Below are 27,379 nucleotides of genomic sequence, written 5' to 3'. Positions count from 1 at the left end.
TGCAATGGCAGGAAAGAGAATGCTTTGCAAACTCAGTTTCCTTTTCTCGAAGTGCAGGAATACGGCTGATGCAAAGCATTCTAGAAATGAAAACAAGCTTTATTTGATTCAACAAATGCTTGAACTGTCTTTAACACATCATAGGTCTGTTTTCATGGGTATTCCCTGGTGTAATAGTTTCTTCCTGCAGGTACTAGTTCCCATCTGATGGGAGATTGCTTTAAAACCAGTCTCTGCTCTTACACTGTAAGAACAATTCTCCCCCTCGAGCTATTTGTAGACATAAACATGTTTACCTTCACCTGTTAAAGCACCAGGAAAAAAAAAACATTATCCCCTTGAAGGAGATTAATCCCCCAAAAGCTTTTGAAATGTTTTAAAAAGCTTACTACCAGAATGAATAGATACACTAATAAACCTAACTAGGCTCTTGGCCCAGACCCCCAGAGACAGGTTACATGTCTACCTTTGGCTCACATCAAGTGGCAGGTAATGTTGATAGCCTGGTGTGCTGTCCCCAAAGGTTTATCGGCGCTGTACAGCCAGCACAAACAGACAAATCAGCAAAGATACCAGAAAGTGTCACCAGAGGCCCTGATCTACTGGATTTGAGGTGTATGGTCTGAGCTTGCATTGCCTACCTTTTGGTAAGTGCTAAGCACTGCAATATAGGCGTTGCCTGCCATTACAGGGATGTGGCTAACACATCGTTTCAGGAGAAAAAAGATCTACCTTCCAGTGTCTGCTCCCTGAGGTAAGGGAAAAAAAAAAAGGAGAGCTGTGTGAGCTGTGAGGGTAAGTAAAAGAACTGGCTTTAACACCACTAAGAACTCCATCCAGAAGACACTCTGATAATTCCCCAGAAAAAAAAATGCAAGCTTGCTAGGATTATTTCTGCCTATTCTGCAAATGCAAGAGGAATCATCTTTCTGTAGGTCATGGATTAGCCCTGCGCAGACCCAGATACGTCATGGAGATGTAGGATTAAAAATAGGTGCTTCTGGACTTCATTTAAGTTCAGGTGCTGAAGAACAAAAGTTGCCTTCAAAGTGTCATAGAAAAAAATGGGCGGATACAGGCTTCAATGAGACAAAAGTCAAAAACAGACACAAGGAGGCAGGTGTCTCCTGAGGAAGCGGCTGGTGTGATGTGCAATTGCTGCAGTGAGCAGCGATGTTCTCCTTGGTTTGACTCCCAGGCAGGTGTCCTGTGCTGTGTAATTCTGTAGGGAACAGGCAGGCCTCCTGGGAGGCAGTCAGGCGGGGAGGCGTTGGCTGATCCGCTGTGTTTATGAGGCAGCTTTATTTTGAGGAGATGGAACAGAAGCAGTATAGGAGAGGGCATGTGAATTATCTCCTTTAGCATGCACCTCACTGAGTGACCCCAATGCCTCAGGTATAAAAACAGAGCCTGGCCTGCGCTTCAGAAAGGATGAAATCTGTCACAGTATTTTTAAAGCATCTGTGCAAGTCAGTCTTCAGAAGTGTGAGATTTCAATGGGGTCCATATGTACTAAAGCACGTGGTGACTATCAAAGATAAAAATTTCAGCAAACTCCTGCCTTTGCTATTTTACTATATGTAAAAGTGCCTGCTCGAGTTATGTGCTTGAAGAAATACTGTAAGACGACCACTGGCAGACGCAGCCCAGGGAGGAGGTGGGCTCACTGTCCCTGGAGGTGTCCAAGAGCCGTGTGGATGTGGCACTGAGGGACGTGGGCAGTGGGCATGGTGTGGTGGGTTGGTGGTTGGACCAGATGGCATCAGTGGTCTTTTCCAGCCTTAATGATTCTGTAATTCTATGATACGAGCTCTCCTCCACAGTTTTAGAATGGCCACTTGTACAATGATGCCATTTAAAGAGATGCAATGGAAGTTTTCAACACCGGTGTTGGGAAAACAAGTTAGACAGGGCCCATAGGGGCTGCCTGTCAGCTCGTCGCCTCACGGCGGCGTCGCGAAGCGTGCCTTCCCCGCCGCAAGCGTCAGGCCGCGGTGATGGCCGGCGGGCGCAGCGCCGCCCCCACAGAACTACCACTCCCAGTAAGCACCGCGACGCGGCAGAACCCGTTCTGCGCATGCGCAAAATGGGTAGCACGCATCCTCCCTACCGGCCCTTTGATTTGTGACCCCTTCTCCCAGCCCATTGGCCAGCACCAGCAGGAAAGGGCCACGTCCCCACGTGCTTCCTGGGAGGTGTAGTTTTTTCCCTACAAACAGCCCGCGAACACCGGCGGGGCGGGTGGGAAGCGCGCACTACAATTCCCGGCGTGCCGCGCGGCGCGGCCCGGAAGGACCCGTCAGCAGTCGGAGTTGGCCGGTGCTGCGGCAGCCGGCGAGCAGCGATGGCCGGGCAGATGGCGGTGCTGGGTACGTGCAGGCAGCCGACTGGGGGCCGGAGCAGTGCTGGGGTCGGCAGGAAGGCGGGCGGGTGCGGAAGAGTGGCCTGGCCTGAGCCGGGCGGGTCTCGTCTCTGGGGCTGTGCAGGGTTTGTGGGGGCGTTGCCGGGATGGAGCGGCTTTTCGTGATGGCTCCGTTATGGTTTCGGGGTGTTCCCTTGCTTCTTGTGGAGATAGGCGTTGTGCGGGGAAGTAGCTGACAGAAACCTGCGCTCTCTGCTCTGTTGAAAGACAGCCGTGACCGTCCTAGCCACGTTGGATTTCTTTTTTCTTTCTTTTTATTTATTTATTTATTTATTTAGTACGTCGGTTACGTGTAAAATGGAAAAATCATTCAGTGTTCCTAAACTAGGTTACTTGTTTGTTTTGAGGCGTAGGAAAGACTGAGGGCTGTGGGAAGGTGCTCTTAGGGAGCTGGGGCTGAAGCAGCAGTGAGCATGTGTGTGATTTTTGTACAGTCTCATTAACTAGGTCTCCTATGAGAATTGTTCAGAGTTGACCTATTGATTTGTCTTTCAGGCTCGGCAATTCTGGCTCTTCTGCTAGCTGGCTATCTAGCTCAACAGTATTTACCAATGCCCACACCAAAAGTAATTGGGATTGATCTTGGCACAACTTACTGCTCTGTAGGTGTCTTTCTTCCTGGAACAGGGCAGGTGAAGGTTATTGCAGATGAAAACGGGCACAACAGCATTCCAAGTATAGTGTCTTTCACGGACAGAGATGTATACGTCGGATATGATGGCCTAGAACTTGCTGATGCAAATCCTCAGAATACTATATATGATGCAAAAAGATTCATTGGGAAAATCTTCACTTCAGAAGAACTGAAGAGTGAAAGTAGCAGGTATCCATTTAAGGTGAGCAAACATCATCTTTGCTTCTCTCCAGGCCAGTGATATGTAGGAAGCTTGAAATATGTAATGCAGAACCAGTTTTTCTGACTCTGAGTCATTCGGCTAAATCTGATACGCCTGGAAACCATAAGATGTACCCAGAGAGAAGAGGAGGAAATGCTGGTGGAAGTGGTGTACTTCAGCATGACAGCTGATGATTTTCTAGGGAACCCTGTTGTCCACTGTGAAATGTGTTTCTAGGTTATGTTCCAGCATAAGCTCCAACTCAAAATTTTAACAGTACCTTATTTTACTTTGAGGTATGTACTAAAAAAAAGGTGTAATGATTAAGAAGCGTTACTGTCATCTTCAAATGTGCGGTTGTATCATGTAGCATTAAAGATGATTAAGCAGTTGTTTACAATCAAGGAATAAAAGTAATTAATAAAGTGAAGAAAGTACATAGAATCAGAGATGTAGAATGGTCTGGGTTGAAAAGGACCTTTACTCATCGAGTTCCAACCTCCCTTCTACAGGCAGGGACACTTCCCACTCATCCATGTTGCTCAAAGCCCCATCCAGCCTGGCCTTGAATGCTTCCAGGGAGGGGTTATAGATAGATACATCCATATCTTTCCCAGAATAAATGAGCAATATGCGAACCTAATATTTGGTGGTAGCAGAGGAGGAAATGTAAGAAAAAGATGTCTTACATATGAGTTGTGTTGCTTTTCCTCATAGATTTTCAACAACAATGGATCAGCTGAATTTTCTGTGACAACTAATGAAACCTTTCGTGTCACTCCGGAGCATATCGGCTCTCAGCTGCTACTGAAATTGAAGAGAATGGCAGAAGACCATCTTGGTGTGCCCATTTCGAAGGCAGTCATCTCTGTGCCAGCAGAGTTTGATGAAAGGCAACGGAATGCCACTGTTAAGGCTGCTAACCTTGCAGGTATTGTCTTTTTATTCCAGAATTGTTTTGTGGAGCCTTACATTATGTTTATTTCACTAGTAGTAAAGTCTAGGGAGAATAGAAAGCCTTAGAATGGATTTGTTTTTTTTCTTTAAGACTGCTAACAATTATGAAGAACAGCACAGAACTATTGGGTGTCAACAGATGCAACAGACTAATGCAAGCATAGGTGGCTAGGAGAATTGACCCTTCATCTAAGGATGTTATATTTTTTTTTTGTCATCTCCAAATAGAGAGAACATACAGAGCACAATTGGGCAATAATTAAAATACAAATAGGATGTGGAATCTACTTAGCCAAAGGGTCTCTCAAGGAAACATATTTGTGTAGATGCCTTCATCCTGACAGTGAAATAGTATTACTTCTGGCTGAAATAAGGAAAATAATTTTCTAAGCAATAATACTTGATTAATTATTTCCACATAGCTGACATTTCACTTAAGGTTAGTTCTAAATAACTAATAGTAAATGTTGTGACAGTGAGAAATACAGTTTTTGGAATTGTACGTGACTATTGCTTTGCTCTTTTTAGGGCTAGAAATCCTGCGAGTAATCAATGAACCCACAGCTGCGGCTATGGCTTATGGACTCCACAAAGCTGATGTGTTTAATGTCCTGGTGGTAGATTTGGGTGGAGGAACTTTGGATGTGTCTCTGCTGAACAAGCAGGGAGGGATGTTCCTCACACGAGCCATGGCAGGTGAGAAAAATGCTTTATTTTTCTGAAGGAGTAGTAGGAAAGGAAAGGTAACACCTCACATCACCTTTAGGGAGGTTATTTAAAACATACCAGTCTCACAACAAAGTGCTCGTAATTGCCTTTCATATGCAACCAGGTCTGCAATTGGTTTCACCAGTTAAGAGAAATTCAGTTTTAAAGTGACTCCAAGTTATAAACTGTGGTTTAATTTTATCCGAGGCTGTTGATATTTACTGGTGTAAGTGCTGCTGCTTATGGAAAATACTTTGTTGTAAAGCATTCTATTACCTTTGTTTGAGCTGAGTATTTACCAAGTCAGTTTACTAAAGCTGAGTGCTTTACAACATCACTGCCTTGCATTTGGCTCCAGTGCAGTTGTGTAGGACTTGATGACTGCACTGTGTTAACCCAGAAGTTTTGGTTTGTTTTTTTTTAATACATATATGCCACAGTGATTCATCACTTGGGAAAGAGTTTTGGCAGCAACGTTTAGTAAAACTGGAGTGAATGCACAGCTGCTTTGCAGATGACCCAGATTTGGACAGATCTGAGATGCTCTTAGCATTGCCTTGAATGAACAATGTTTGATGTCCAGTAAGAGTGGAATAACAATGCTTAACTACTTCATTCTGACTTATTTGGATGGATGTCCGTTAAGTGAATTCCCGTTTTCACTCATAGCAGACAGGTAGAAACTTTGAGAGTACTATTCAACATAGATGAAAACTGCCAGGCCACTTTTAAATCTGTTTAATGTAAAGCATGAACAACTCTTTGAAAGGTTTTGGAAATAAGGTGCAAGAATAATCTTGTAGAAGTAATACAGAGTACCTTCTCTGAAGGCTAACGTAAGACATACCTATTAATAGAACTTGAACCCCACTACTTGCATTTACTCACTTTCTTTTGCTTTTTTTAGGATATTTCCTTATGCTTCAATGGTACGCAGCTTTTTCATGTGAATGGATGAAACCATTGGATAACTTGAAAATGTTAGAACAGAACTCCTATAAAGCTGCACTGTGGTAGTACTAACAGAAAAATCCATCTGGGCAGAGAGAGAGAGAGATGTAAATTTTCTGGGAATCTTAGCTGGGAAAATAATTTGCTCTGAGATACTGCACTTCAGTGGCATGCTACCAGCTACAGATTTTTCTTGTAACTTATTTTTGTCTGTAGGAAAAAAAAAATAATTAAAAAAATCTGGAAGTTACAGTCAATCATGTACTCTTCAGTGGATGATAATTTGTTAATCTGTTTTCCTAGTTCTGTTAGCTCTTGTTCGGTGCTTACGGTCCTAGTATTGTTGTTCTGGCCCTGGAGTTCTATTTGCCAGTAAAGAGGAGATGTGACCTGCTTTCTGAATTTTCAGAGGTGATATCTGATGCACTGTATTCTGATGTTTTAGGTAATAACAAACTTGGAGGACAAGATTTTAATCAGAGGTTGATGCAGCATTTATACGATCAACTCAATCAAGTATATGGTTCTCTGCCATCAAGAAAAGAAGAAATACATCGCCTCAGACAGGCTGTGGAAGCAGTTAAGCTGAATTTGACTATTCATGAGGCATCTACATTAAGGGTGTCATTGACTGTGCCAGAAAGGAAGCTTACAAAAGAACTGCCTGAAAGTGATGTAAAGCCTAATACTGTTCCTAACAGCAAGCCTTCACAGAAAACGAAAGACTTGCAAAATCTTGGAGATGCTTCAGATGGAGAAAACAGCTTTGTCAAAGTTGTGTTTGAAAGAGAAATTTCTAGGAAACTATTTGAGATGTTGAACGAGGACCTTTTTAAGAAAATTCTTGTTCCCATTGAACAGGTGTTGAAGGAAGGCCACCTCCACGAAGAGGAAGTGGATGAAATTGTGTTAGTTGGGGGCTCCACCCGGATTCCTAAAATACGTGAAGTTATTCGGGATTTCTTTGGAAAGGAACCCAACACCTCCGTAGACCCTGATCTAGCAGTTGTAATGGGTGTAGCTATCCAAGCAGGAATTGTTGGTGGGTCCTGGCCTCTCCAAGTAAGCGCAATAGAAATTCCCAATAAGCATTTACGAAAGACTAATTTTAATTAAAGATAAACTCTTTCCCATTGCATCCCATTTCTCCGAAAGCATACTCGGATGGTGCATACTTATCTGACTGTCAGTGGAGCCTAACCTTAGCCATATAATATTCTTTTATTTTTATTTTTTTTTTGTAATCTGTTTGAGCTAAATGTTATCTTAAAGGTACAAGTGATTTTTAAAGCTCTGAAGTCTTTGAAGTCGTATTTGCCTCTAGATTGGATACAGAGTGAAAATCCTAAAGATGACACACTCATATTCTTTTGCTAAATTTTATTAGCAAATCTGGAAGAGGTGTTTGTTTAAAAATTAAAGAGAGTGTGACCAAAGTTTAGAAATAATGCAGCATTGTAGTATGGATGTTCCTGTGTCAAGTATATTTTATTTAGAAGAATGTGAAGCAGTGTTAATGCACATAGCACTAGCAGTGTTGAGCTAAAATTTATTTATTAAAATGAGTCATTTGAGCATTTAAAAACCTTTCTAAAAGGCATACTGCAGCTTGAATGAGATTTATACATTCACTTGAATCTTCTGCTGTTCATAACAGCATACTAGTTTTATGAAGACCACGTGGCAAATTACTGTCTCATGTTTGAGTCAAAACACATTAAGAAATTTAGCTCTTGGTAATGTGGAGTTGCTTAGTGTGTCTACAATGGCTAAATTCCTGAAACATTCTGGATGGTTAACATAGAGGTGCTGCTGTCTTACACTTAAGAACAAGTGCGTATCACCAACTGTTTATACCTCTCTCCACATTATTTGAAAACCATATTAATTTTATGTATCTTGAAGCTACATGTGTATATTTTCCTTTGAATTTTACCAACCTGAATTAAATTGTCGCACAATTACAAGTGTATGACATCTTCCCACTACCCCCCCCCCCCCCCAGCTCTACTGTTTTCAGGGGAAGAAGTGTGGGACCAAATGAACTGCTTAGATGAAATCTAGTTCCTCTCGTTGATGAAAACTCATCCAGCTTTGTTTATACATTTTAGCTAGCATCTCTGCTAATATCTAGTATCTTTAAGTTGTGTCATATTCCTACTCTAAACTCAGCATAGATAACAGATGGTAGCTGTTCATCTGAGAAAGAAGCAGTGCCTGTATCTAAGGATTAGAGGTAAAGTTTCTTCAGCCTGTATTTTAAGCAAATACTTTGCCACTCACCTATCTAGCAAATGAAAGAGGAGAAAAGGATGATAAAATTAAATTTTTTTTTTTTGAAAGTTAAAACATTACTTAATGAGCCAAGGGATTTTCTATCTGTTTAGAACTCTCAAGTAAAGGCATTCAACTCAGGATTGTCTTTATCCATCAGCGCAGTATCAGGTAAGCTCTAGTAATAGGTGATTTTAAGCATTTTCTTGTATGCTCCAAAAAATAACTTTGATAAGCATGCCAAGGCATCAGGTGTGGGCTTAGATCTATGGTTTAACCTTTGACCACATTAAAATAGGCCTATTATTCTCCTGGCATAGACCAGATCTATGGCACTGCCTTCCCAGTTCTGCTGATGCAGCTGTTTGCATAGCTGTGGTCTAAACATACCTTTGAAGTAATCCTACTAAAAACCTCTTGAGTTTTAGTTTTGTTTAGCCATTCCATGGGTGGTGTTTAACTTCACAAAGATTCCCAAAATACCGATAACATTTAATTTCACTGAGTTGAAAACTAAAGGAACTTTTTGGATGCTTTTTTCCCTGCCTTTATGCCTTTGAAAATCACCTGTCTTTACATCTATATGGGAATTCTAGTAAAATCTGATAATGTATTAAAATAAAATACTGCATGTTTATAAAACAAAAGGGAGTGAGGTAAGGGACCAAGGTGAATAGAACTAAAACTCCTGAGTTGAAAGAAGTCTTTTAGTGAAGTTGGTGCCAGTATGCAGTACAGTTCTCATATGCAGTTGCCTTGCAGATATATTTGTGTACATTCACTATATTTTTTTCCAGAGTATTTGGAGTCATTGTGGCCTTTCTGCTGCCCTGCTGTAAATTCATCTCAAAATACTGTGGAATTTTTGTAGGACTTCAGGTTTTTTATTTGTTTAATGCAGGTCTGCTTATTTTACACAGTGTAATAAAATAGATTAAAATAAAACCACGTTGCAGTTGGGCTAAACTATTAAAAGCTTTTTGCAGTTTTAGGACAAGTTAGGCAGAAGTGAGGGTGTAACTTTAAACTGTTTAAACAATGCAAATAAAGGAAGTACTTTAGCATATTCCTTCAGTCTAGATGAGATTAAAAACAGTCTCTAGTTTTAATCTGGGTAAGGGTAGGATGAGTTGTTTATTAAGAAAAATAATTTAAAAAATCACAAAAGGGTATTTATTCTTTCAGTTTTCTACGCAGCTTGAAGTAAAAAAGCTACTGTACATCAGATATCTCCCAATGCATCCTTATTTATTTTCTGAATTCTGCAATCAAATTATCTGTTTTGTCTTTGATCTTACTACTGTGTCATATATTAAAATATATTTCATATTTGAAAGATGAGTAGGACACTGCACTAACTGGATGTTTCTAGATATGCAGATATACTGCTTATCAGAAGCCTTTGTTTAAATAAATTGGTATTCGAAGGCTGGACTCTTTCTACAAGCTCTCCTGGAAATCTTGAGTACGGTTACCTGTGGTGTTAAGTGTATGAGAAGTTCATACAGTTAAAGCTTGTGTTGCAAGTTGAAATTCGAAATGGCTAAGCTGCCTCACCAGCAGTATGTTCCTCAATTGTTTCCAAATGCAGATGATGAAATGCATTTTATAAATAACCTTTTAGAATGTTTTTAATAAAAATAATTTCTGTCCTCCAGCCCTGTCTTGTTTCAGTTTCCCAGGGAACTATTTTAACAGCACTGTTTCCCTGTTTATTCTTTGAATTGTGTCAGTCCAGTAGTAAGTACAAAAAACCTTTTTCTCCCCCTAAATAAATAAAATTACCATACATGACTTTCTCTGTACCTTGCAAGAGATGTTGGTCGCTGTTGGTACTGAAGTCATTACCTCTCCTAGTATTAATCCTAAAACATTTGTTTAGGAAATAGAATCCAATTTGTGTTTTTCCAGTTTCTTCTGTGCTACTTCTAGGAAAGGGTGGGTTTTGGGGCAGTGTAAAGGTAAGTAAGAGATGGGACCCAAGAAGAGCCTTTCCTGGGCACCTGACTGCTTTCCCCATTTGAAATGTTGGTATGGTAGTTTCTGCTCTACAGGGAAGCCACTGCTGCCCTCAGGTGGGGGACAAGAAGAGGGGAAGAGATGTTGTTTCTCACCCTCTTCCTAAAACTGCAAACTTTGCTTGCATTGATGTGTGAGCTAGCAGTGCAGGCAGCAGGAACCACCACAGCCCCACAGCTAAAAGGTAGAGTATGTGTATTTTCATTGCCAGCCTGGGGATCCCTACAGCAGGCACTCAGACCAAAGTACACAGGTAGAGGCACAGGCACCGTGTCCATGCTTGGTCCGTGCTGAAGAATTACAAGCCTACTGTTTATACTTGTTGAGGTGTAGTTTAGTTCTGTGTTTTGATCTTCTCCTTAGTAAAGCAGGGATCTGAACCATGTTTAATATGTTACCTATACATAGATGTTCTACTTGTCAAACACTCAAAGAATAAATATCATTTATGTATTTTCCTTTATGACTACTATCCAAACTGTGCATTGCCAGCTGGAGCGTGTTTACAATCCTCCTGGTCAGTCTTCTACTTTTAATCCATTTCTTCCTCCATTTGACCCCCTTTGTTTGAGAGACCACTACTGCTAGGGGTGGCAGTGTGGGAGAGGGTAATTTACAGAGGTGAGTAACATGTAGGAAAAGGAATAAGTATATCCCTACAAGATTGTTTTGAATTAAATGTCTCATTGAAGGCATTGAACTGCTCGGCTCACCAGGCACCACTGGTAGATTGTTTCACTTGAGGTATTAAGTCCTAGAGATGCTGAAAGTCATCCTCCATGCTAGCTACTCCATCAGTAATGTTGGACCCATGCATGCCTCCAAACTCAGAACAGCATTTTATGTTGTTGAAGTGGGTGGCAGACCACTGCAAATCGATGTTGTAAGGTTCTTTGGCATACAGCCATTATTTCCAAATTTAAGGCAGCAATTACTTTTAATGTCCAGTGTAAATATTTCATGGGAGCCTGTGTCAGATGTTCTGTATTTGCTACCTGAAAGAATAAGAATAGAGGCTAACCAAACTTGAGTATTTACATATTGATCTTGCAGAAATATACCTAGGGTATATGCTTGTAGTACAAGATTACGAAGCATGATGAGCCAGCCTGTAACACAGGAGGAAAATAGGAATGTCATCTCCTTTCAGTAATACATAGTCTGTTATACCAACTCCTTCCACTGATATTATTCTGGGTTTGGTAACTTTGAGATTCACACAAACTGAAGTGCTACAGCCTGTGCTTTTTCACAATGAACTTCAAGTTGGTGGTGGTTCATGACACCAATACTATTATTCCAGTACTACGGCTCCTAGGTAAGACATGTATTCATCAAAGATAGATACCTGAAATAAAATAAAGAATAGCTTCCTGTATTTTGTTTGGATTAATTGCCCAGCCTCAGTCCTGTAAGTGCAGCTACTTAAATTTCTTGTTGCGACTCCACTGTAATCAACAGATAATCAATAGAAAGGTAAACAACTGAACATTAGCCACTTTCATTTGGTGGCAAATGGAGAGACTTTTTATGTCCCTAAGATAGTTCTTGAAAAGTATATTGCTTTTCTTGCCTGATAATGGCAAACTGGCCTTAGCTTTCTAAACCAATCACTGTTCAAAAGAAAGCATTAGCAAGATCTGTTATCACCTTTCAGCATTGTACATTTTTGTTAATTTTTTCTACAAGAGTAACTATGTCTAATACCATAACTGCAAGTGTTGGGTGACTATTTGATTCTCTATAATCTACAGCCATTCCCTAAGTACTGTCCGATTTCTGAACAAGTCAAATAGGATTATTACAACAAGTTGTGGCTTCTTCCCACTTGTTGAAGTGTCTGGATGGTTTGAGTAACTTCCTCTTCTCCCCAAGATGTAATATTGTTTTACGGTCACCACCTTGGCAGGCATGGGCAGCACAGTAGGATCCTTTGGGAACCCATGCAAAATATATACAGATCAAATAATATATAATATATCCCACTTGCAAAGACCCAAAGCAGAAGTAATTGTTTAATGTTTCAACTGTCCATCCTGCCAATGCACTGATACCCCAAAGATAATTGGGGCAATTAACACTGTTGTGGTAAATAGAATAGTATTTACTATTGTTAAGGCAATCTCATTTTATAGGGCAGGGATTGGATTTGCTTCCAGATCATGGATCTGTGTGTGGTTTCTTTATCATTAACACTGCTACATGATACAGAATTTTCGTCTCCAGTGTCTACTAGAGCTAATGCTTTTAAAATTCCTCCAGATCACCACCTGATAGCTCAAAGAACATGGGATCATTGCTTTCCCTCATGGTAAGAGGCTACAGTAACAGTAGTGCAGGGGACCTGCCAAACTTTAATTTCTGCTGTTTTGACATTTGCTGCCAAAGCATCTGCTGTGCTACTACCACACCCTGATCTAATTCTGACTCAGACTCAATCTCAGAATCCAAGGACTCACTCAGAAACTTCTATACTGTTCTTTGGGATCCCATGAAGGTTCCATGGAACTCAAAACCATTTTCTATACCTGTGTCTTCTGCAATGCCTTGCAGTCCACAGCAGTGCTCTGCTTCAGTAGTAATTAGTTCTTGTATGATGGCCATCACATCTTATAACGTCTTGACTACCCTTTCGCACGCTCTCATTTTACTCCACAATGCAACAACTTCACAGTCATGAGCTCTAAGACTGGCAACAAACAACCATCCTAATCTTCATGGTAATCCATACACAGCTGTCTCAATCATCTGGGGGTAACCACTACCTTGACATCTGTTTCAGGCCATGGTTCCATCAGAGTTGTGGTAGCCAGGAAAGTAGCCACACAGCACCAGTGCTCAGTGCTGGGCCATTCCAAAATGTGGAAAGTCACCTCTGGCAGTTCCGTGATCCTATCAACTACACCCAATATGTCAAGTCCACACAGGCAGCAGAAACAACCACAGACTCACTGCTGAAATACAAAGAAAAAATATTTTTGTTACTTCACCAAGCAAGGGATTCACAAAGCAGCACCTGGGTAGAGGCTCGCAAGTGCAGCTGCAGGCATTGCTAACCTCAGTCCATGCTATTGGAACCTGTTGTTTTCACCTGCTGATCAAGGGTTTCTGCAGATGTTGTTTACCACTATGCCATGACCTTCATTGTGGTCTGATCTTCTCTGTAAAGGCAGGGGGCTCAAGTTATTCAACAGGTGCTTCCCAGTCTACCACACACCTGTGTGATCTATATACAGATGTTCTACTTGTCAAATATACAGAATAAACAACAGGTACAATTTATGTTTCCCTCCATGCTGCAAGGTCACTTGAGCATGTTTACAGTGCTTCTCACTAGTCTTCAGTTCTTATCCTCCTCGCCAACCTTTTAACACATTCCAACCACAGCTAGTATTGAAGAGTTTAAGGATGTGTAGTAAAAATGGCAATATTTAGATGGCTTAAGCAGCACAGGAATGTTTAACTGAAACTTTCAATAATACACATATTCTTTTGAGTAGCTCTAAATAGTAGAGTTTCGCGTTAAAATCTACTAGCAAATAGCTGTACCTATTTTGTAGTATTCTTTCACAATGTGATTTTGTAAAAACAATACAAGAAAAGGTGAGAACTGTTGGAGAGGGTCCAGAGGAGGGCCACAAAGGTGATCAGGTACTGGGAGCATCTCCCCTACAAAGACAGGCTGAGGGAGCTGGGCTTGATCAGCCTGGAGAAAAGAACTACAGAGTGACCTCATTGCAGCCTTTTAGTGCCTATAGGGAGACTATAGAACAGGAAGAGAGTCAACTCTTCGAAAGGGTAGATAACTGCAGGACAAGGGGAAATGGTTTCAAGTTGAAGGAGGGAAGATTTAGGTTGGATATCAGGGGGAAGTGGATCCACAGGCTGTGGATGCCTCATCCCTGGAGGTGTTCAAGGCCAGGCTGGATGGGGTCCTGGGCATCCATCTTCACTAGTGCAATATTAAAAAATTTAAAATATATCATGAAAATCATTCCTTCATTGTGTTGGTCCAGTACCAATATAATAAAAATCAGTGATTTGTATAAAAACAGGAAGTTGATTTAAGAAACCTGATCATTATGTATGGACTGTAGTCATAGTAAACAGCAGTGTTGTCAGGAACTTTCAAGGAAGTTCGTAACATCAGGAATGCTGCATATCTTCGGAGAGTGTATCAGTTCAAGGAATTCTCATCTTCATAAGAATTTATTCATTAGTTTTCTTTATCTTTTTATACCCGCCTCTGCAACCATTTTAGAGAAGGCACCTTTTCGTTGTAACAAATTATGTGGTGTATCATACTCTAGAATCCTTCCTGCATCCAGAACAAGCACTCTACAACACAAAAGCATAAAGATTACAGGAGGTAAAAAACAAACAAACACAAAACCATATTTTCCAGTCCTTCTACAGATACCTACTAACTAGAAATCTTACTTAGAAGATCTATCATTGCTTTCTAAAACTAGTTATACCCATATTAATAAAGCCTTTTGGAAATGGAACGTTTGTTCAGCTGGTAAAAATTCTGCAGTGTGTCCCTTTGTTCTAGAAAATTAAGTGTTCATAACAGTAGCTAATACCAGTGCAACCAAGCAGGAAAAAAATGTAATTAGAACATAGAAACAGAACACAAGGTTATAGAACAAGGTTATCAACCTTTAATTAAGACTGATACCCAAGTCTTCTGTGATACACTGGGTTGTACAGATACAAAGCTACTACGGAAAAAATTAGAGTAAATATCATAGGTCTGCAAACTCATGCATCTAAAAGAAGCCATTAATTTTTAAATGGCATATCAAAACTTAACTTACCTTTCTGAATCCATGACTGTATGTAATCTGTGGGCTATTGTTAATATTGTGCAGTTGTAAAACTCTCTTTTGATGGTGGACTGCACCAAGTTATCAGTTTCCATGTCAACAGAAGCTGTTGCTTCATCAAGAACTAGGACTTTTTTCTTTCGTAGCAAAACACGGGCCAGACAGACCAGTTGTCTCTGGCCAATGCTGTTAAAAATACATCAAGAAGGTCAGGTTAGGCACTTTGAGGAAGGGCGGAATGATCTTGTTTCTTCGCTACTTAGACCTAGACACTGGAACAGATGTTGTTGACATAAAGCTGGGACTAGTATGGAGCCTATCTATTCCAACTTCTTCAACAACATTTTATACTTCTCAAAACTCTGAAAAAAAATATATTCACCTAATTTTGAAATTCTTTATTCCTTCCCACACTGTGTACCAACAGTAAATATGGAGTGACTTTTAAACCTAGCTTTGCCCTCAACTTCGGTATTCATATTATTATGGGGAATCTGAATAAGCCAGACTGAATATAATAACGTTCAAGATAGAAGTCTGGATATTCCTGTATGTTACCTCTGGTGAATGCCTTGCAGATATTTCTGAAAATAATCTGTCCTAAAAAACTCAAGTTATTTTTCAATATGCTCCATTTAAATTACTACTTGTCCCTTTGCTGCTGAAAGCTTCACTATTTGCATGAGTCCTTATATTTTAAGTGTCACTCTCCCTACATTTCTATGGGGTAACATTCTACAAATTAAAGATGAGTTGCTTTGCCTAACTACATAGAGCAAAAAAGTTCACTGTTGTTTTGCCTTCTTTTTTTTTTTTTTTTAAAATAAGTGAGTAAACAAACATTTTTCTTCCAGATCTAATTGGGTGGTATACGAATGTATTCATTTATACACTTGAGCTGAAACTACTCCACTTCCTTTGTTTCCCATACAACATACAGTACAGGACTTCATATAGTTACGAGCTCAAAGAAAACCATGAAGAAACCTACTACCAATAATTCTATTCAGAGTGGAGAAGGGTAATTTTTATATTGACAATTTCTGTAATAAGTTATGTGGAAAGAAAACACAGTTTTACAGTATCAGAAAATTACTACAATAGCACTTGCTATTTATATACCTGAGATTTTCACCACCTTCTGAAATCTCATGAAGGAGCTTTTTTGGAAGTGACTGGACAAAACTCTTCAAGTCACACAGTTCCAGTGCCTCCCACAGTTCATGATCAGAATGTTTTCCAAGTGGATCCAAGTTTGACTGCAGTGTCCCAGAAAACAAGACGGGATCCTAAAATAATAGCAGAGTTTGAGTACAAAGTTCCAACACAGACTTAAAGAGTACACAACATTTTATTAGCGTAGGAAAATGAAATAAATAATTTTGGATCTGTTGTCATTTCCATGGAAATGGACAAGAGGCATTACTTTCAGGGCAACTTACGTACATACATGATTCCTGATTACATATTATTTAATTCCCTATGAATTAGTGATGCAGTTAAGTCTTGAAAACAGCATGCATAGACTTACAGATCCTGGAGAACACAAGATATTCTGGCTAAGATTGTTAAACTAAATCTGGCACAATAAAACTTAATGTCACTCTTTTGGTCTGACCTGTTTTGAGGTTTCTTCCACATAAATGCCAACATGCAATAATCACGACATTTTTTCAAGAGAGCACTAAGCAAGCATTACTAAAGATTAGTGTTCAGTTGAAAAGCTAAAACTAGTAAAAATTTGGCTATAAAACCTGACATGCCATTACAGAATCTGTATGTAAAGCAGTAACATTCTATCGGAGTTTTATGCCTCTGTCTTTTGGCAGTCTATAGACTTCTGGCTTGTAGTTTCTCAAAAAAAAAAAATTCAAGTCAACGAAGTAAAAAAATACTCCACAAAGCTTAAATGTTTTGTGTTACAAGCACACACACACACACACACCAAAAAGTCATCTCAAAAACATCTCACCTGTGGAATAATGTTAAGATTTCCACGCAGGTCGTGGAGTCCAATAGTTGATATATCAACTCCGTCTATAACTATTTTGCCTCCAGATCCCTCCAGAACTCTAAATAAGCAATTTGTGAGTGTTGATTTACCAGCTCCTGTTCTCCCTACAATTCCAACCTGGAACAGAAAGTTTTCTGGTAAAGACTATGACTTTCTATGCTGAGTGCTGTACATATAAAGTGACTAATAAATTCAGTTTTAACTCTCAGTTCAAATCTTCAGTTTATTTCACCAACATTATAGGTAGATAAAATTGTTTAAAACTCACTCTTGACATGCTTACAATCACAGCTCTGCCTCCAGCCTATGCCTCGTTCAATGGGAAGCCTTTACTTAAGCCTTCCTTTTGTCTAGCACTCCTCAGTTGAACTACTCAAAATGAGGTCCTGTTTAGTGTTCCTTGATCCCAAACCCAAAGCTGCTTAACTCCAATCATATATATGATTTTAATATAGTTTTCAATAGAAATATTCAGCACAGTGGAAAGAGGTTTTATTTCAAATTTAGATCTTAGAAGTGTCCAATTTGGTTGAAAAGTCTAGAACAGTTTCAACGTAATCTTTATAACAAATAACATTAAAATAATTAGCATAAATGCTAGAAGTATTTTAACTGTAATATTTTTCCCTATGCATTTTTTTTTCCCCCCTAAAGTTAAATAAAGCTTTATCTCAGATTCAAGGAGATACTTGCCTGTGATAATATGTGGGGAAGGGTGGGAAGTAAAACATTACCTCCACTTCTGAAAGGGATAAGAACTTTTACAGAGTAGGAGAAAATACTTTCCCTTTTTTCATTTGTTTTTTCTTTAATACCTTAATTACTTATTTTTTCTGTTCAACATAATCTTGGTATATTTAGTATTGGAGTCTCTTTATTTCAAAAATATCTCATATGAAAAGTCCAGAAACAGAAGTTTATACATCTGACTTATTTCTTATTATATACAATACCTTCTCTTTATTCCGTGTCTGAAAGGAGATGTTATTCAGGGCCAAACCAAGATCTTTCCTGTACTGAGCTTTGTAGTTAACAAACTCTATTATTCCTCTATCAGGCCACCCTACTGGTGGTCTTTTTGATGTAATCCATGGTTCCTAGAATTTAAAGCACTGTTATTTTAGTATATACCAGGAAATAATCCCAACTCATTAAAAAAAAAAATTATATACATCTAGAACTCCCAGTAGTTTAGGATAATTCCATTGTGATATAAGGGAAGGAGAAATTTCTTCAAATGATGTATTTTGCAACAACATTCAACTTATCTGTTTGTTTGTTTTAAGAAGATTATATAGTCATTCAAGAAGCTGAACTGTATAGTTGCTAGTAGTTCCCTTATTTGACTGGCAAGGAACTGAGTTTTATCCATAGTCTAATCTTCCAGGTATTTCCAACACACATTCTATGAGAAACATTTTGCTTTAAGGAGTACGAAAGAAAAGATGTTAGCATAAAGAAACAAAAACATGGGGGAGAGTAAAAGAAAAAAAAACCACAGAAGAGGGACTTGTTTCTGAGACAGTCTTTCACTTCTCTGGGTACTACTTTCAGAAAAGCACAATAACCAAGGCCAAGAGACTTGAAATAAACGCCTCCTCAGACATGTGAATAACAATGCCTCTCTTCCCTGTTTGCCACTCTTAAAATGCTCCTCTTGGTCGCACAAAGCATGGAAACTCAACCTGAGCTTTCTTTGTACACAAATTAAACATCCATTTACTATTGCAAAAAGAATGCTCACCTCTTTATCCATGTTTGCATATTCACAAACTCTTTCAATTGAAACCGCATTGGTCTCGATTTCACATGCTTTACGCACCCAAAAATTTAGACTCTGAATTATCTGGAGAAGAAAGTTGCATTGTAGAATGTAACAATTCAACTGTACTGGAACATAGCTTAATGATTTCAAAAATTACCCAAACTGAATAATTTCACAAGCACACAGTAATGGTATAACACGTGAAAGGAAGCTACAACATGTGGCTCATATTGTGGGCATATCATTACACTACTTCCTAGATAAAGTACACTAACACTACACACATAAAATAATCTATATTGGAGATAATCATCTGATCTGTTGTGCCTGCCAAATTCTTCAAACACATGGAATGTTTCTGCAGACAGAATCAGTACGATTTTTGTGTAATCGAGTAAGTAACAATTCTGTCACTAAATACAGGGGAAAAAAGTGAGCCCAAAGAGTTTTTTTTTTTTTGTATGATTCAACTGTTTTGAGATTTTCTATGTAGCTAAATAAAGACTGGTTTGAATTTCATGTTAGATGAAGGTGGAACACCATGCAGTACCTGCCACTGTCATCACTGAGTACATAATATAAATGACAGTTATTCAGAGAGAACAGTAAGGAATGGAATTATTCTAAGTCGGGGGTGATGTAGGTATAACAGGATTGGCAATTCTTTTTCTCTTTCTCCTTTTTTTTTCCCCTCTCTTACTTTTCCTCCCCAGGCTCCCCCCCTGCATGTTTCCCTTCCCAGTTTCTATTATTTCTGAAGCATTTTCCATGGTGAGAATCTGGACGTTGCTAGGCTCTTAAGCACCACACACTAAAGAAATTCTGGATGCTTTAGTCTGAGTCTATATGTGATACTTAAGACTTACCTAAATTAGAAACCTATCAATACAGTTCATCTTACTACAAGACACTTTGCTAACATAGCTCTCAATTTTTTTTTTTTTTTTTTTACAAGCACAATGCAAAAAGTAAATGACTTTAATTAAAATTAATTTTAAAATTTCAATATTTTAAAATAAAGTAAGTATCCCCACATAGTATTCAGTAAGCGAAGAAGAACAAGAAACCAAATATGAAATATATTTGAGTATGACCTGGTTTCTTACTCTTGATTTAACATATAGTTAAAAAGTAAGCCATATATAGTGTGATTAACTTGATTTTAAAGTATATTCTAATAGTTCTTATTTCATCTAAATTCAGGGTTAAAAAAAAATAATTACTGTGAGGCTTCCCAGAATTAAAGGAACTTACAAAACAAAGTTTTCCTTGTTTCGGGATTTAGTAACTACCCCCACTGTATACATTATCTACTCAACTTCACTGTGCCTATTCCTCCCTTTTCATAGGGAATGTGATAGCAGCAAAAAAAATTCCATGACTTACATTTAGAGCGTATGATATTGATAAACCCACTGTAGAAGAACTCACTGTGTTTCCAGCCAGTACTACAAACAGTGCAGCAAAGAACACCATTAAATTCCCTAGAAATTCAAGCCTGACAGATAGCCACCTGCAGTAAACAAGTCAAAGAAAGTGAGTTACCACAAATTTTTCTTTTTCTTTGAGTGCAGTGAACATACTGCTAATATAGTGGCTCTTCTAGAGCTGTGTCTCAACTTTCCTTTCAGAGAAGGTATGTACCAGCATTCAATTTCACAGATGGTCTGGGGAGGGAATATGATGATATAAAACAAGTAGCACAGTTAAGAACAAAATGCAGTCTCTCCACAAATGACTAATGCTCTCTTCACTACTCATATGGCTTTTCAACACCTCCTATCCAGATAAAATTCAAGTATATGACTGAAAACTACAGTTTAAAATCATCTTCATGCTAATCTCTATCTGTAGATTAACTGAATCACAAATGTGGGAGGAGAAATGCTCTTATTCCCTTAAACCTGAGATTCCATTCTCAGGACTGTAGGTATAAGCCAGGTTACTACTACAGAACTACTACAATATAAGATTCATTTGTAATTCATTTATAAGCTTGTTAGAGGAAGTATTAATTGCAATACAGTATATAGTCCATGTTTATAATCCATCTGTATACTTTTGTTGTTGGTATTCTCATCCTAAACAGCACATGCATACTTTCTATTAACCTGCTAGTTTCTGGTACACAAAGAAGAAATCATCCTAGTGCTCAGACATCATCTGTGCACTCATTACAGAGAACACTAGATAAATTGTTCTTGTTTCTCAAGTAGCTTTGCTCTGACTAAAGGAAACAAAAATCATTGTAGAATTCTACAGGCAAAGGTCTCAGAGATGCTATAAAGTACCTGTTTGAGATGACATTGTTGTAGAAATAAACTAAGTTCTCATATACAACATCATTATTTTTTCTAATGAATCTCTCCTGGTGGCCAAATGCTCGGATTGTTGACCCTCCTAGGATAGTCTCCGTGAAGTGGGAGATGACAGGAGAATGTGATGCTCCTGCTAGCCGTCGAATCTGTCGTGAGCTTGCTATGTAGTATCGCTAATCAAACAGTACAGGAAAAATAACAGACAACTTGTTACAGTTTCCTTTACATTATTTTAAATTATTTAATATTATTTTATATATTTTTTTCCAATTCTGGAACAAAGCTGTTAAATAATTCCTGGAAGTGTTGCATATGAAGAAGTTGGAAAAAATTACACCAACATTTTAATGCTGAAAAATGTTATATGTATTACTGGGAAGGTTGAATTAAAAGCAAATCATTCCCAAATTATCTAACAAATGTGCTATACTACAAGAGGCACATAGCAACCAACTAAAATTTCCACGTAAACTTGAAAAACAAAATGCTCTGTTTCTCATTCACATAAAAACTGTCTTTTACTTCTTTAATGTAGTAATGCCTGCATTTACATTCCTTAGTAGAGACTGAATCCAGGCTCTCTTTTCCTTCATATACCTTCTTATTTTAAGAACACTGAAGGTCTTAATTACACATGTACTTTGAGCCTCAAGAAATAGGAATGCAACTGTTAGTCTTTCTGAAACATTATCTTTCAGTTTCTCCATAGCATAACTGACACTTTAGCAAAAAAATATCCCAGCAAAGGTAACAAGGCATCAGCCTATTTTTACATCATTATTGTATCCATCTAAGAAAAGAAAATGTAAGGAGAAAAAATACAAATTGTTAAAAGTTCCTAAGCACTACAGGAGATATTCAAGGACTGTTCTAATTCCCAAAGAAGTTGGAAGATTTTTTTGTGCAAGTAAATTTAGATGCATTCTGTAGATTTTTTTCCCCCACTGTAAGTAATAATTTAAGCCTGTAACATTGTGGGTTTTTTTTTGTTTGTTTGGTTTAAATCCTCTGTACATACAACTAGAAAACATTATAAAGCCTAATGAACTTACCTGGATAATAAAATACAAGTATCCCAGGGGAATAACTACCACTATGAACAGTGGTGAGGAAAACGTGATAACTAGAATGGTTCCAATAACATCTAGTGTACAGTTCAGCCAACTTCGTAAGTAGTAATGAAAACGTATGTCCACTATAAATAAGTCCTGTAACAGTGCACAGAAGAATCAAGACTTTTGAGTAAATTTTGCAACTACATCAAACTATAACACCCTCAATGTAAGTTAGGAATGCCCCCCACCTGATTACATCCTAATGAAATATTTTCATATATGAATATTATTTTTCTGAAGGTGAAGTAGATTCAGTGTCTTTTAGAATACTCACAATATGTCAGAGAACAGGCTCTTCTATGTAAGCCAGTTAGTAACTCTGAAATGTACTGAAATAATTTCCTACTGTACACAGTAACACAGTTTCAAATCTTGTTTATAATCTAATGCTATTAAAAAACAGAGGCTTTAAAGAAACCTGTATGAACTGACTTCTTAGTGTATTACACAGATAGGATCAGCTCTATTCTAAAATACACAGCCCTCAACATTTACTGCATTTGGATTAATCTGCTATGCATCGCAACAGTCTGAACAAGCTATTTTTGACAAGACCAGGAAGTATTAAAATCATAGTGAATAACATTTGTCTGTTGTTGGCAACGACATCCAATTCTGATATGCAAACGAAGATCACAGAGCTACTTATTAGAAAAAGTGCATTAGATTTAGGTCTAGTAAACTCACTGTACTGTGGGAGTAAAATTTGACAAATGGCATCCTAATGATCATAGACAGGTTCTATACAGCTTTTGTCAATAATATATTTTGGGAATTTCGCATGAAAGTAGCTACAAACCTTTCTGTAAGTTCTTATGCAGTGAAGCAGCTTTCAATCGTTAGATATTGTGTTCATTTACTTTGATATCTTTTATTTTTTTTCTATAGTACTAAACAGGATTAAATCTGTAGCCACTCAAGCTTCATTTTCTTAAAAGAGAAAATACTCATGAGTTTTCCATTTACCTTCGTGAACCTATTGAGGATCTGACCTACTGGGTTAGTTTCAAAATGCTGAAGAGGAAGGTGCAATACACTGTCCAACAGCTGATGATGTAATGTCCTAGAAGCAGCAAGGGAGCCCTGGGTGAGCACGTAGGCACCGCAGCAAACAAGCAGACCTTGGGAACAGATGAAGTAAAAGACAGTCTGAATGGTAGGGGAGGGAGAGGATTTAACTTCATACCTTGGTTTTAACAAGTTTTTGTATTGGCATTTTGTTGATAAATTTTACTACTTTGTAAGCATGTCCTCCCTGCAATTAAGTCTCAAGCTAGCACACTTCCCTCCCTAACATGCTAACATACATAACTTCATTTGGTTACATTCAGATGTTCTAGAACTCAGAAGTATAAAAGTTAAAAAGCGTTTTCTACTCTGCTGTATATCTGTTCTACTGCTCCTCTCCCAGGTTAAACAACTGCATCATAATGCACATAAATCTGTTTATGGAACAACTTGTATTATTTCTCTAGTAATAAAAATTTCAGTAGATCAAAGTTGGCAAATGGTAGGAAACCAGTCATAAATGCTCACGCTTACCTTGTAAGAATCCCAAAAGCCCATAAATACCAAGTTTGTAATTTCGTGACTGTTGCCATTCTGTGAAATCACTCATTTTTGCTGTCTCTGCAGTCCAGGTGCTAAGCCACAGATTTTGCCCAATGGCTAGTGCATTTTGTCCTAAATAAGCAGCCACGGTCAGCCACATCCATCGCCAGCCAAAGGCTTGAAGGTATTTTAAAACAACTGACATTTTCATCTGAATTATAAAAATAATTGTTAATAATAACAACAATAAGAATTACTCATAAAAACAGTATCATTGTTGAAGACAAATAGATATTATACAATGGAAACTGAATATATTAAATTCACAATAAATCCACAGAATTTCTTTATTTCTTAAATCTGCTAACTAAGGTATATAAAATCATAGTGCTAAAAGGTTTCACCACCGACTACATTCTGTTTTTAGATCGTATGTATCCTAGGCAACCTTGCTTGTGACACTTTGCAGCAACAGACTTCAATAATCTTAGATACGCAGATTATTAAACAGATAAGCAATCAAAAAACACCACCACTGCTACCAAAAACAAAACAGGAAACAAAAAAAAAAAAACACCTCAGCGTGCAGTTTATTTAAAGCAAATATTACTCCTGTTCCTCACTGTAGTTAGAAACTTTAAAACTGCTTCTATGGGCTATTGAAGCCAAGGGAACTTGGCATAGCAAGATAGAGTTTCCATCATCCCTGTAAATGAAGTTATCAGGGAGAAACTTGGGCCAACAGGAAGGTAGAAGTGATAGCAGTAATATAGGTTCTGTGCCTATGTCTGCCTTCTCTTGCTGGAAACTCAGTTCTCATCTACATCTCTGTTCTTATTTCCCCAGGAAATTCTGATCTTCTTCACATTCTACTTCATTTGTTCTTTTCCATCTCCCTAGCAGGTGGCAGACTTTTTTTTTTTTTTTTTTGAGGACTGCATAAAGTACATTTCTAACACAAAACAATACCGAAGAACTAATAACATGCAAGATTTCTAGCCTCTGCTCCAGCACACAGGTATTTAAACCTACAGATGAGACAAAGATTTTTTTCCAAAGTAAGATCTTTTAAATATCTTCTTTCTGGAATATGCAAAACAGACAGCCTAGAGATCATATAAGTAGAAAATATCAGGGTAAATTGCTAAAGATGAGTAAAAAATTGTAAGATTTATTTTAAATGCAGCAATTAAATGCCAGGAAGTCCTAACAAGGAAGAGGAAAGTGAATTGCAAAAATAATATATTTTTTCTTATGTGTAAAAAAAAAAAAAAAAAAAATAGAGTTTTTTCTATTACTGATACTTACACCACCAGTGGCAACTTTTTCTTTATTATTTCTGAGTATTTTCCACTGACCTGAAGAACTGAAAGTAAGAAACACACTTTCAAATCTCCTTGTAAACCACTAAAATATATCCGTTTTTATTCAAGTGTAAAAATGTATACTATGAAATCTTGTAAATTTTTCTTTCTTACAAACAATCCATTCTTAGCTGTTAGCTGTTCTAATTTTTTGTTTAAAAAACTTCAGAGGACCACACTAGGTATATACTTTTCATTTCTTGTATTGTCACATACAGATAAAACTAAGCTTGACCTGCACTGACGGACTCTGCAGCTAGAAATGTAATACCACTCTTTTTTGAAGCACGCAAGTACGCTGAAACTTGGATCTCAGCTCTTGTCTGAGCCAAAGAATAGGGCTAATTATTTGCTATGATTGTTTCTACTATATCTGATCCAAGGTGATTAAGCTCAAGTGTCCTGCATTGCCTCTTTGTTTGGTGGAGCTTTGCACTATCTCCTCCCCTATAGATATCCCACTAAAGGGCATTACAAATTCATCAAGGAGCTCATCTCACTACTTGAAAGACCGCAAGTTTTTTTTTTTTTAAAAGATGGAAAATGAAAAAAAAAAAAAATCAACATGAAAGAAACGACATAAACAACTTTTAATATACTAGAAACTCCAACTCCTGCCAAGGCTGAAAGTGCCCTTCACTCTCACTCAACATACTTTAGACAGGGAAGCAGCCCATGAACTAGACCCCCTGAACTCATGCAAGGGCATCAAATGCACTTCTCTCATGCAAAACTAAACCAGAAGATGAGCTCCAAGTGCATACTCTGCAGCCAACTGCTAATGGGACATTCAGTCTTAACCTATGTTTTCAAAGCAGAGGATAACGACACAGCCTACAGAACTTAGGGTTGCTCTAGCATTGCACCAGATGGGCAATGGCTATTGTTTTTTAATACTTACTGCCTGGGTTTCAACAACTCTCTTTGCTGCAGACTCCTCCCTAGTTGGCACTCTTCATTTGAAGAACTCACTGCAAAAGTGAAAAACAGTAAAATCGTTTCAATCATTATACAGTGAGTAGATGGGCACAGTGAAAGGATCTAGAAATAAAAAGGAAACACAGTGATGAGTGGGTGGGTGTATTTTAAGTTATGAATCCTGTAAGTCAACTGGTCTTAATACAAGATAGACATGAGGCAACAAGGAGCCCTCACAGCCCAGAAAACAACTCTTTCCTGGGCTGCATCAGAAGAAGCAAGACCAGCAGGATAAGGGAGGTGATCCTGCCCCTCTGCTCTGCTGAGACCTTGCATGCGGATGTGGAGTCCTGAGGACAGGAGAGACATGGATCTGTTGGAGAACATCCAGAGGAAGGCCACGAAAATGTTCCAAGAGATGGAACACCTCTCTTACATGGACAGGCTCAGAGAGCTGGGGCTGTTCAGCCTGGAGAAGAGAAGGCCCCAGAGAAATCACAGAGTCCTTTCACTATATAAAGGAGGGCTATCAGAAGGGGACGGACTGTTTGGTAGGGTCTGTTGTGGTAGGACAAGAGGAAATGTTTCAAACTAAAAGAGGGGAGATTTAGACTGGATATAAGAATTTTTTTTTTTTTTTTTTTCTTCACAATAATGGTAGTGAAACACTGGAACAGGTTGACCAGAGATGTGCCCTGTCCCTGGAGGCATCCAAGGTTTAGGCTGGACAGGGCTCTGAGCAGCCTGAGGCAACTGTCAGTGTCCCTCCCTGTTCATTCCAGGGGAGCTGGACTAGATGACTTTCAACTTCTTAGAACTCAAACAATTCTATGATTTTAATAAAATACTAGAACTATGGCAGCAAGTAAATTTCCCTCCCAATATGAAATTAAAAAGCATATTTAAAAAAAAAAAAATTGCAACATTATAGTTTGCTTGAATGTCTGAAAGGAGCAACTTAGAATTAACAACAGTTAAACATAGTATCTTTACTCACTCTTCATGGCTAGATCATGTTTTCTCACACCACCATCTCTACAGTTAGCCCAAGACTGCTTCCTGCTGCCTCTTGCAAATTTGCTGTTCTGTCTTCCCCCTCCTCCCCATCAAATCTCAGCAAATATTTGGGTGTGCTGGCACCAGTATAAGGCCTGAGGAGCACATACTGAACAACCAGGGTACAGAACTGAATCTGAAACCACACAAATGGTTTGTAAACATGCTTCTTCAAGGTATTAAGTTGTTGTTTGTTTATGCTGTCCACTTGTTGGCTGAAGTATCTCTTAAGAGTACAAAAAGCTTCATTTATTTATCTTCTACAAATGGATAATATTTTCC

At 38.4% G+C, this 27,379-nt stretch overlaps 2 protein-coding genes across 9 annotated transcripts in view; one reads left to right on the top strand and one right to left on the bottom strand.

Annotated features, from left to right (window-relative positions):
• Window positions 1-691: 691 nt before the first annotated feature.
• HSPA13 (heat shock protein family A (Hsp70) member 13) lies at window positions 692-7,853 on the top strand. 2 transcript variants are annotated; one of them, XM_048943592.1, is made up of 5 exons: window positions 692-754; window positions 2,918-3,258; window positions 3,976-4,189; window positions 4,744-4,911; window positions 6,320-7,853. In XM_048943592.1, exons 2-5 carry the CDS (start codon window positions 2,974-2,976, stop codon window positions 6,988-6,990), a joined length of 1,338 nt encoding a protein of 445 aa, XP_048799549.1. In that variant the 5' UTR covers window positions 692-754; window positions 2,918-2,973; the 3' UTR covers window positions 6,991-7,853. The 2 variants fall into 2 exon arrangements, with proteins under 2 accessions (XP_048799549.1, XP_048799541.1); XM_048943584.1 differs by lacking the exon at window positions 692-754 and adding an exon at window positions 2,288-2,369.
• Window positions 7,854-7,863: 10 nt separating this feature from the next.
• Window positions 7,864-27,379, bottom strand: part of LOC125692688 (multidrug resistance-associated protein 1-like) — a 39,600-nt gene continuing 20,084 nt past the window's right edge. For 3 of the 7 annotated variants that reach the window (XM_048943559.1, XM_048943534.1, XM_048943570.1), the window contains 13 exons: window positions 26,025-26,094; window positions 25,068-25,125; window positions 23,751-23,970; window positions 23,175-23,329; window positions 22,146-22,301; window positions 21,067-21,266; window positions 20,162-20,288; window positions 18,755-18,856; window positions 17,964-18,107; window positions 16,969-17,127; window positions 16,119-16,285; window positions 14,988-15,182; window positions 7,864-14,505 (listed from right to left, as the gene is read on the bottom strand). In XM_048943559.1, coding sequence (XP_048799516.1) covers window positions 14,394-14,505; window positions 14,988-15,182; window positions 16,119-16,285; window positions 16,969-17,127; window positions 17,964-18,107; window positions 18,755-18,856; window positions 20,162-20,288; window positions 21,067-21,266; window positions 22,146-22,301; window positions 23,175-23,329; window positions 23,751-23,970; window positions 25,068-25,125; window positions 26,025-26,094 — 1,865 coding nt within the window. In that variant the 3' untranslated portion in view covers window positions 7,864-14,393. Of the gene's footprint in view, window positions 14,506-14,987; window positions 15,183-16,118; window positions 16,286-16,968; window positions 17,128-17,963; window positions 18,108-18,754; window positions 18,857-20,161; window positions 20,289-21,066; window positions 21,267-22,145; window positions 22,302-23,174; window positions 23,330-23,750; window positions 23,971-25,067; window positions 25,126-26,024; window positions 26,095-27,379 lie in introns of those variants that run through there. The other 4 variants (XR_007376803.1, XR_007376804.1, XR_007376805.1 and 1 more) reach the window with 4 other exon arrangements.

Source organism: Lagopus muta, chromosome 1 (assembly GCF_023343835.1).
Source record: "Lagopus muta isolate bLagMut1 chromosome 1, bLagMut1 primary, whole genome shotgun sequence".
Taxonomy (NCBI): Eukaryota; Metazoa; Chordata; class Aves; order Galliformes; family Phasianidae; genus Lagopus; species Lagopus muta.
The sequence above is the reverse complement of the archived record's forward strand: the minus strand, read 5'-3'. Positions and strand labels throughout refer to the sequence as shown.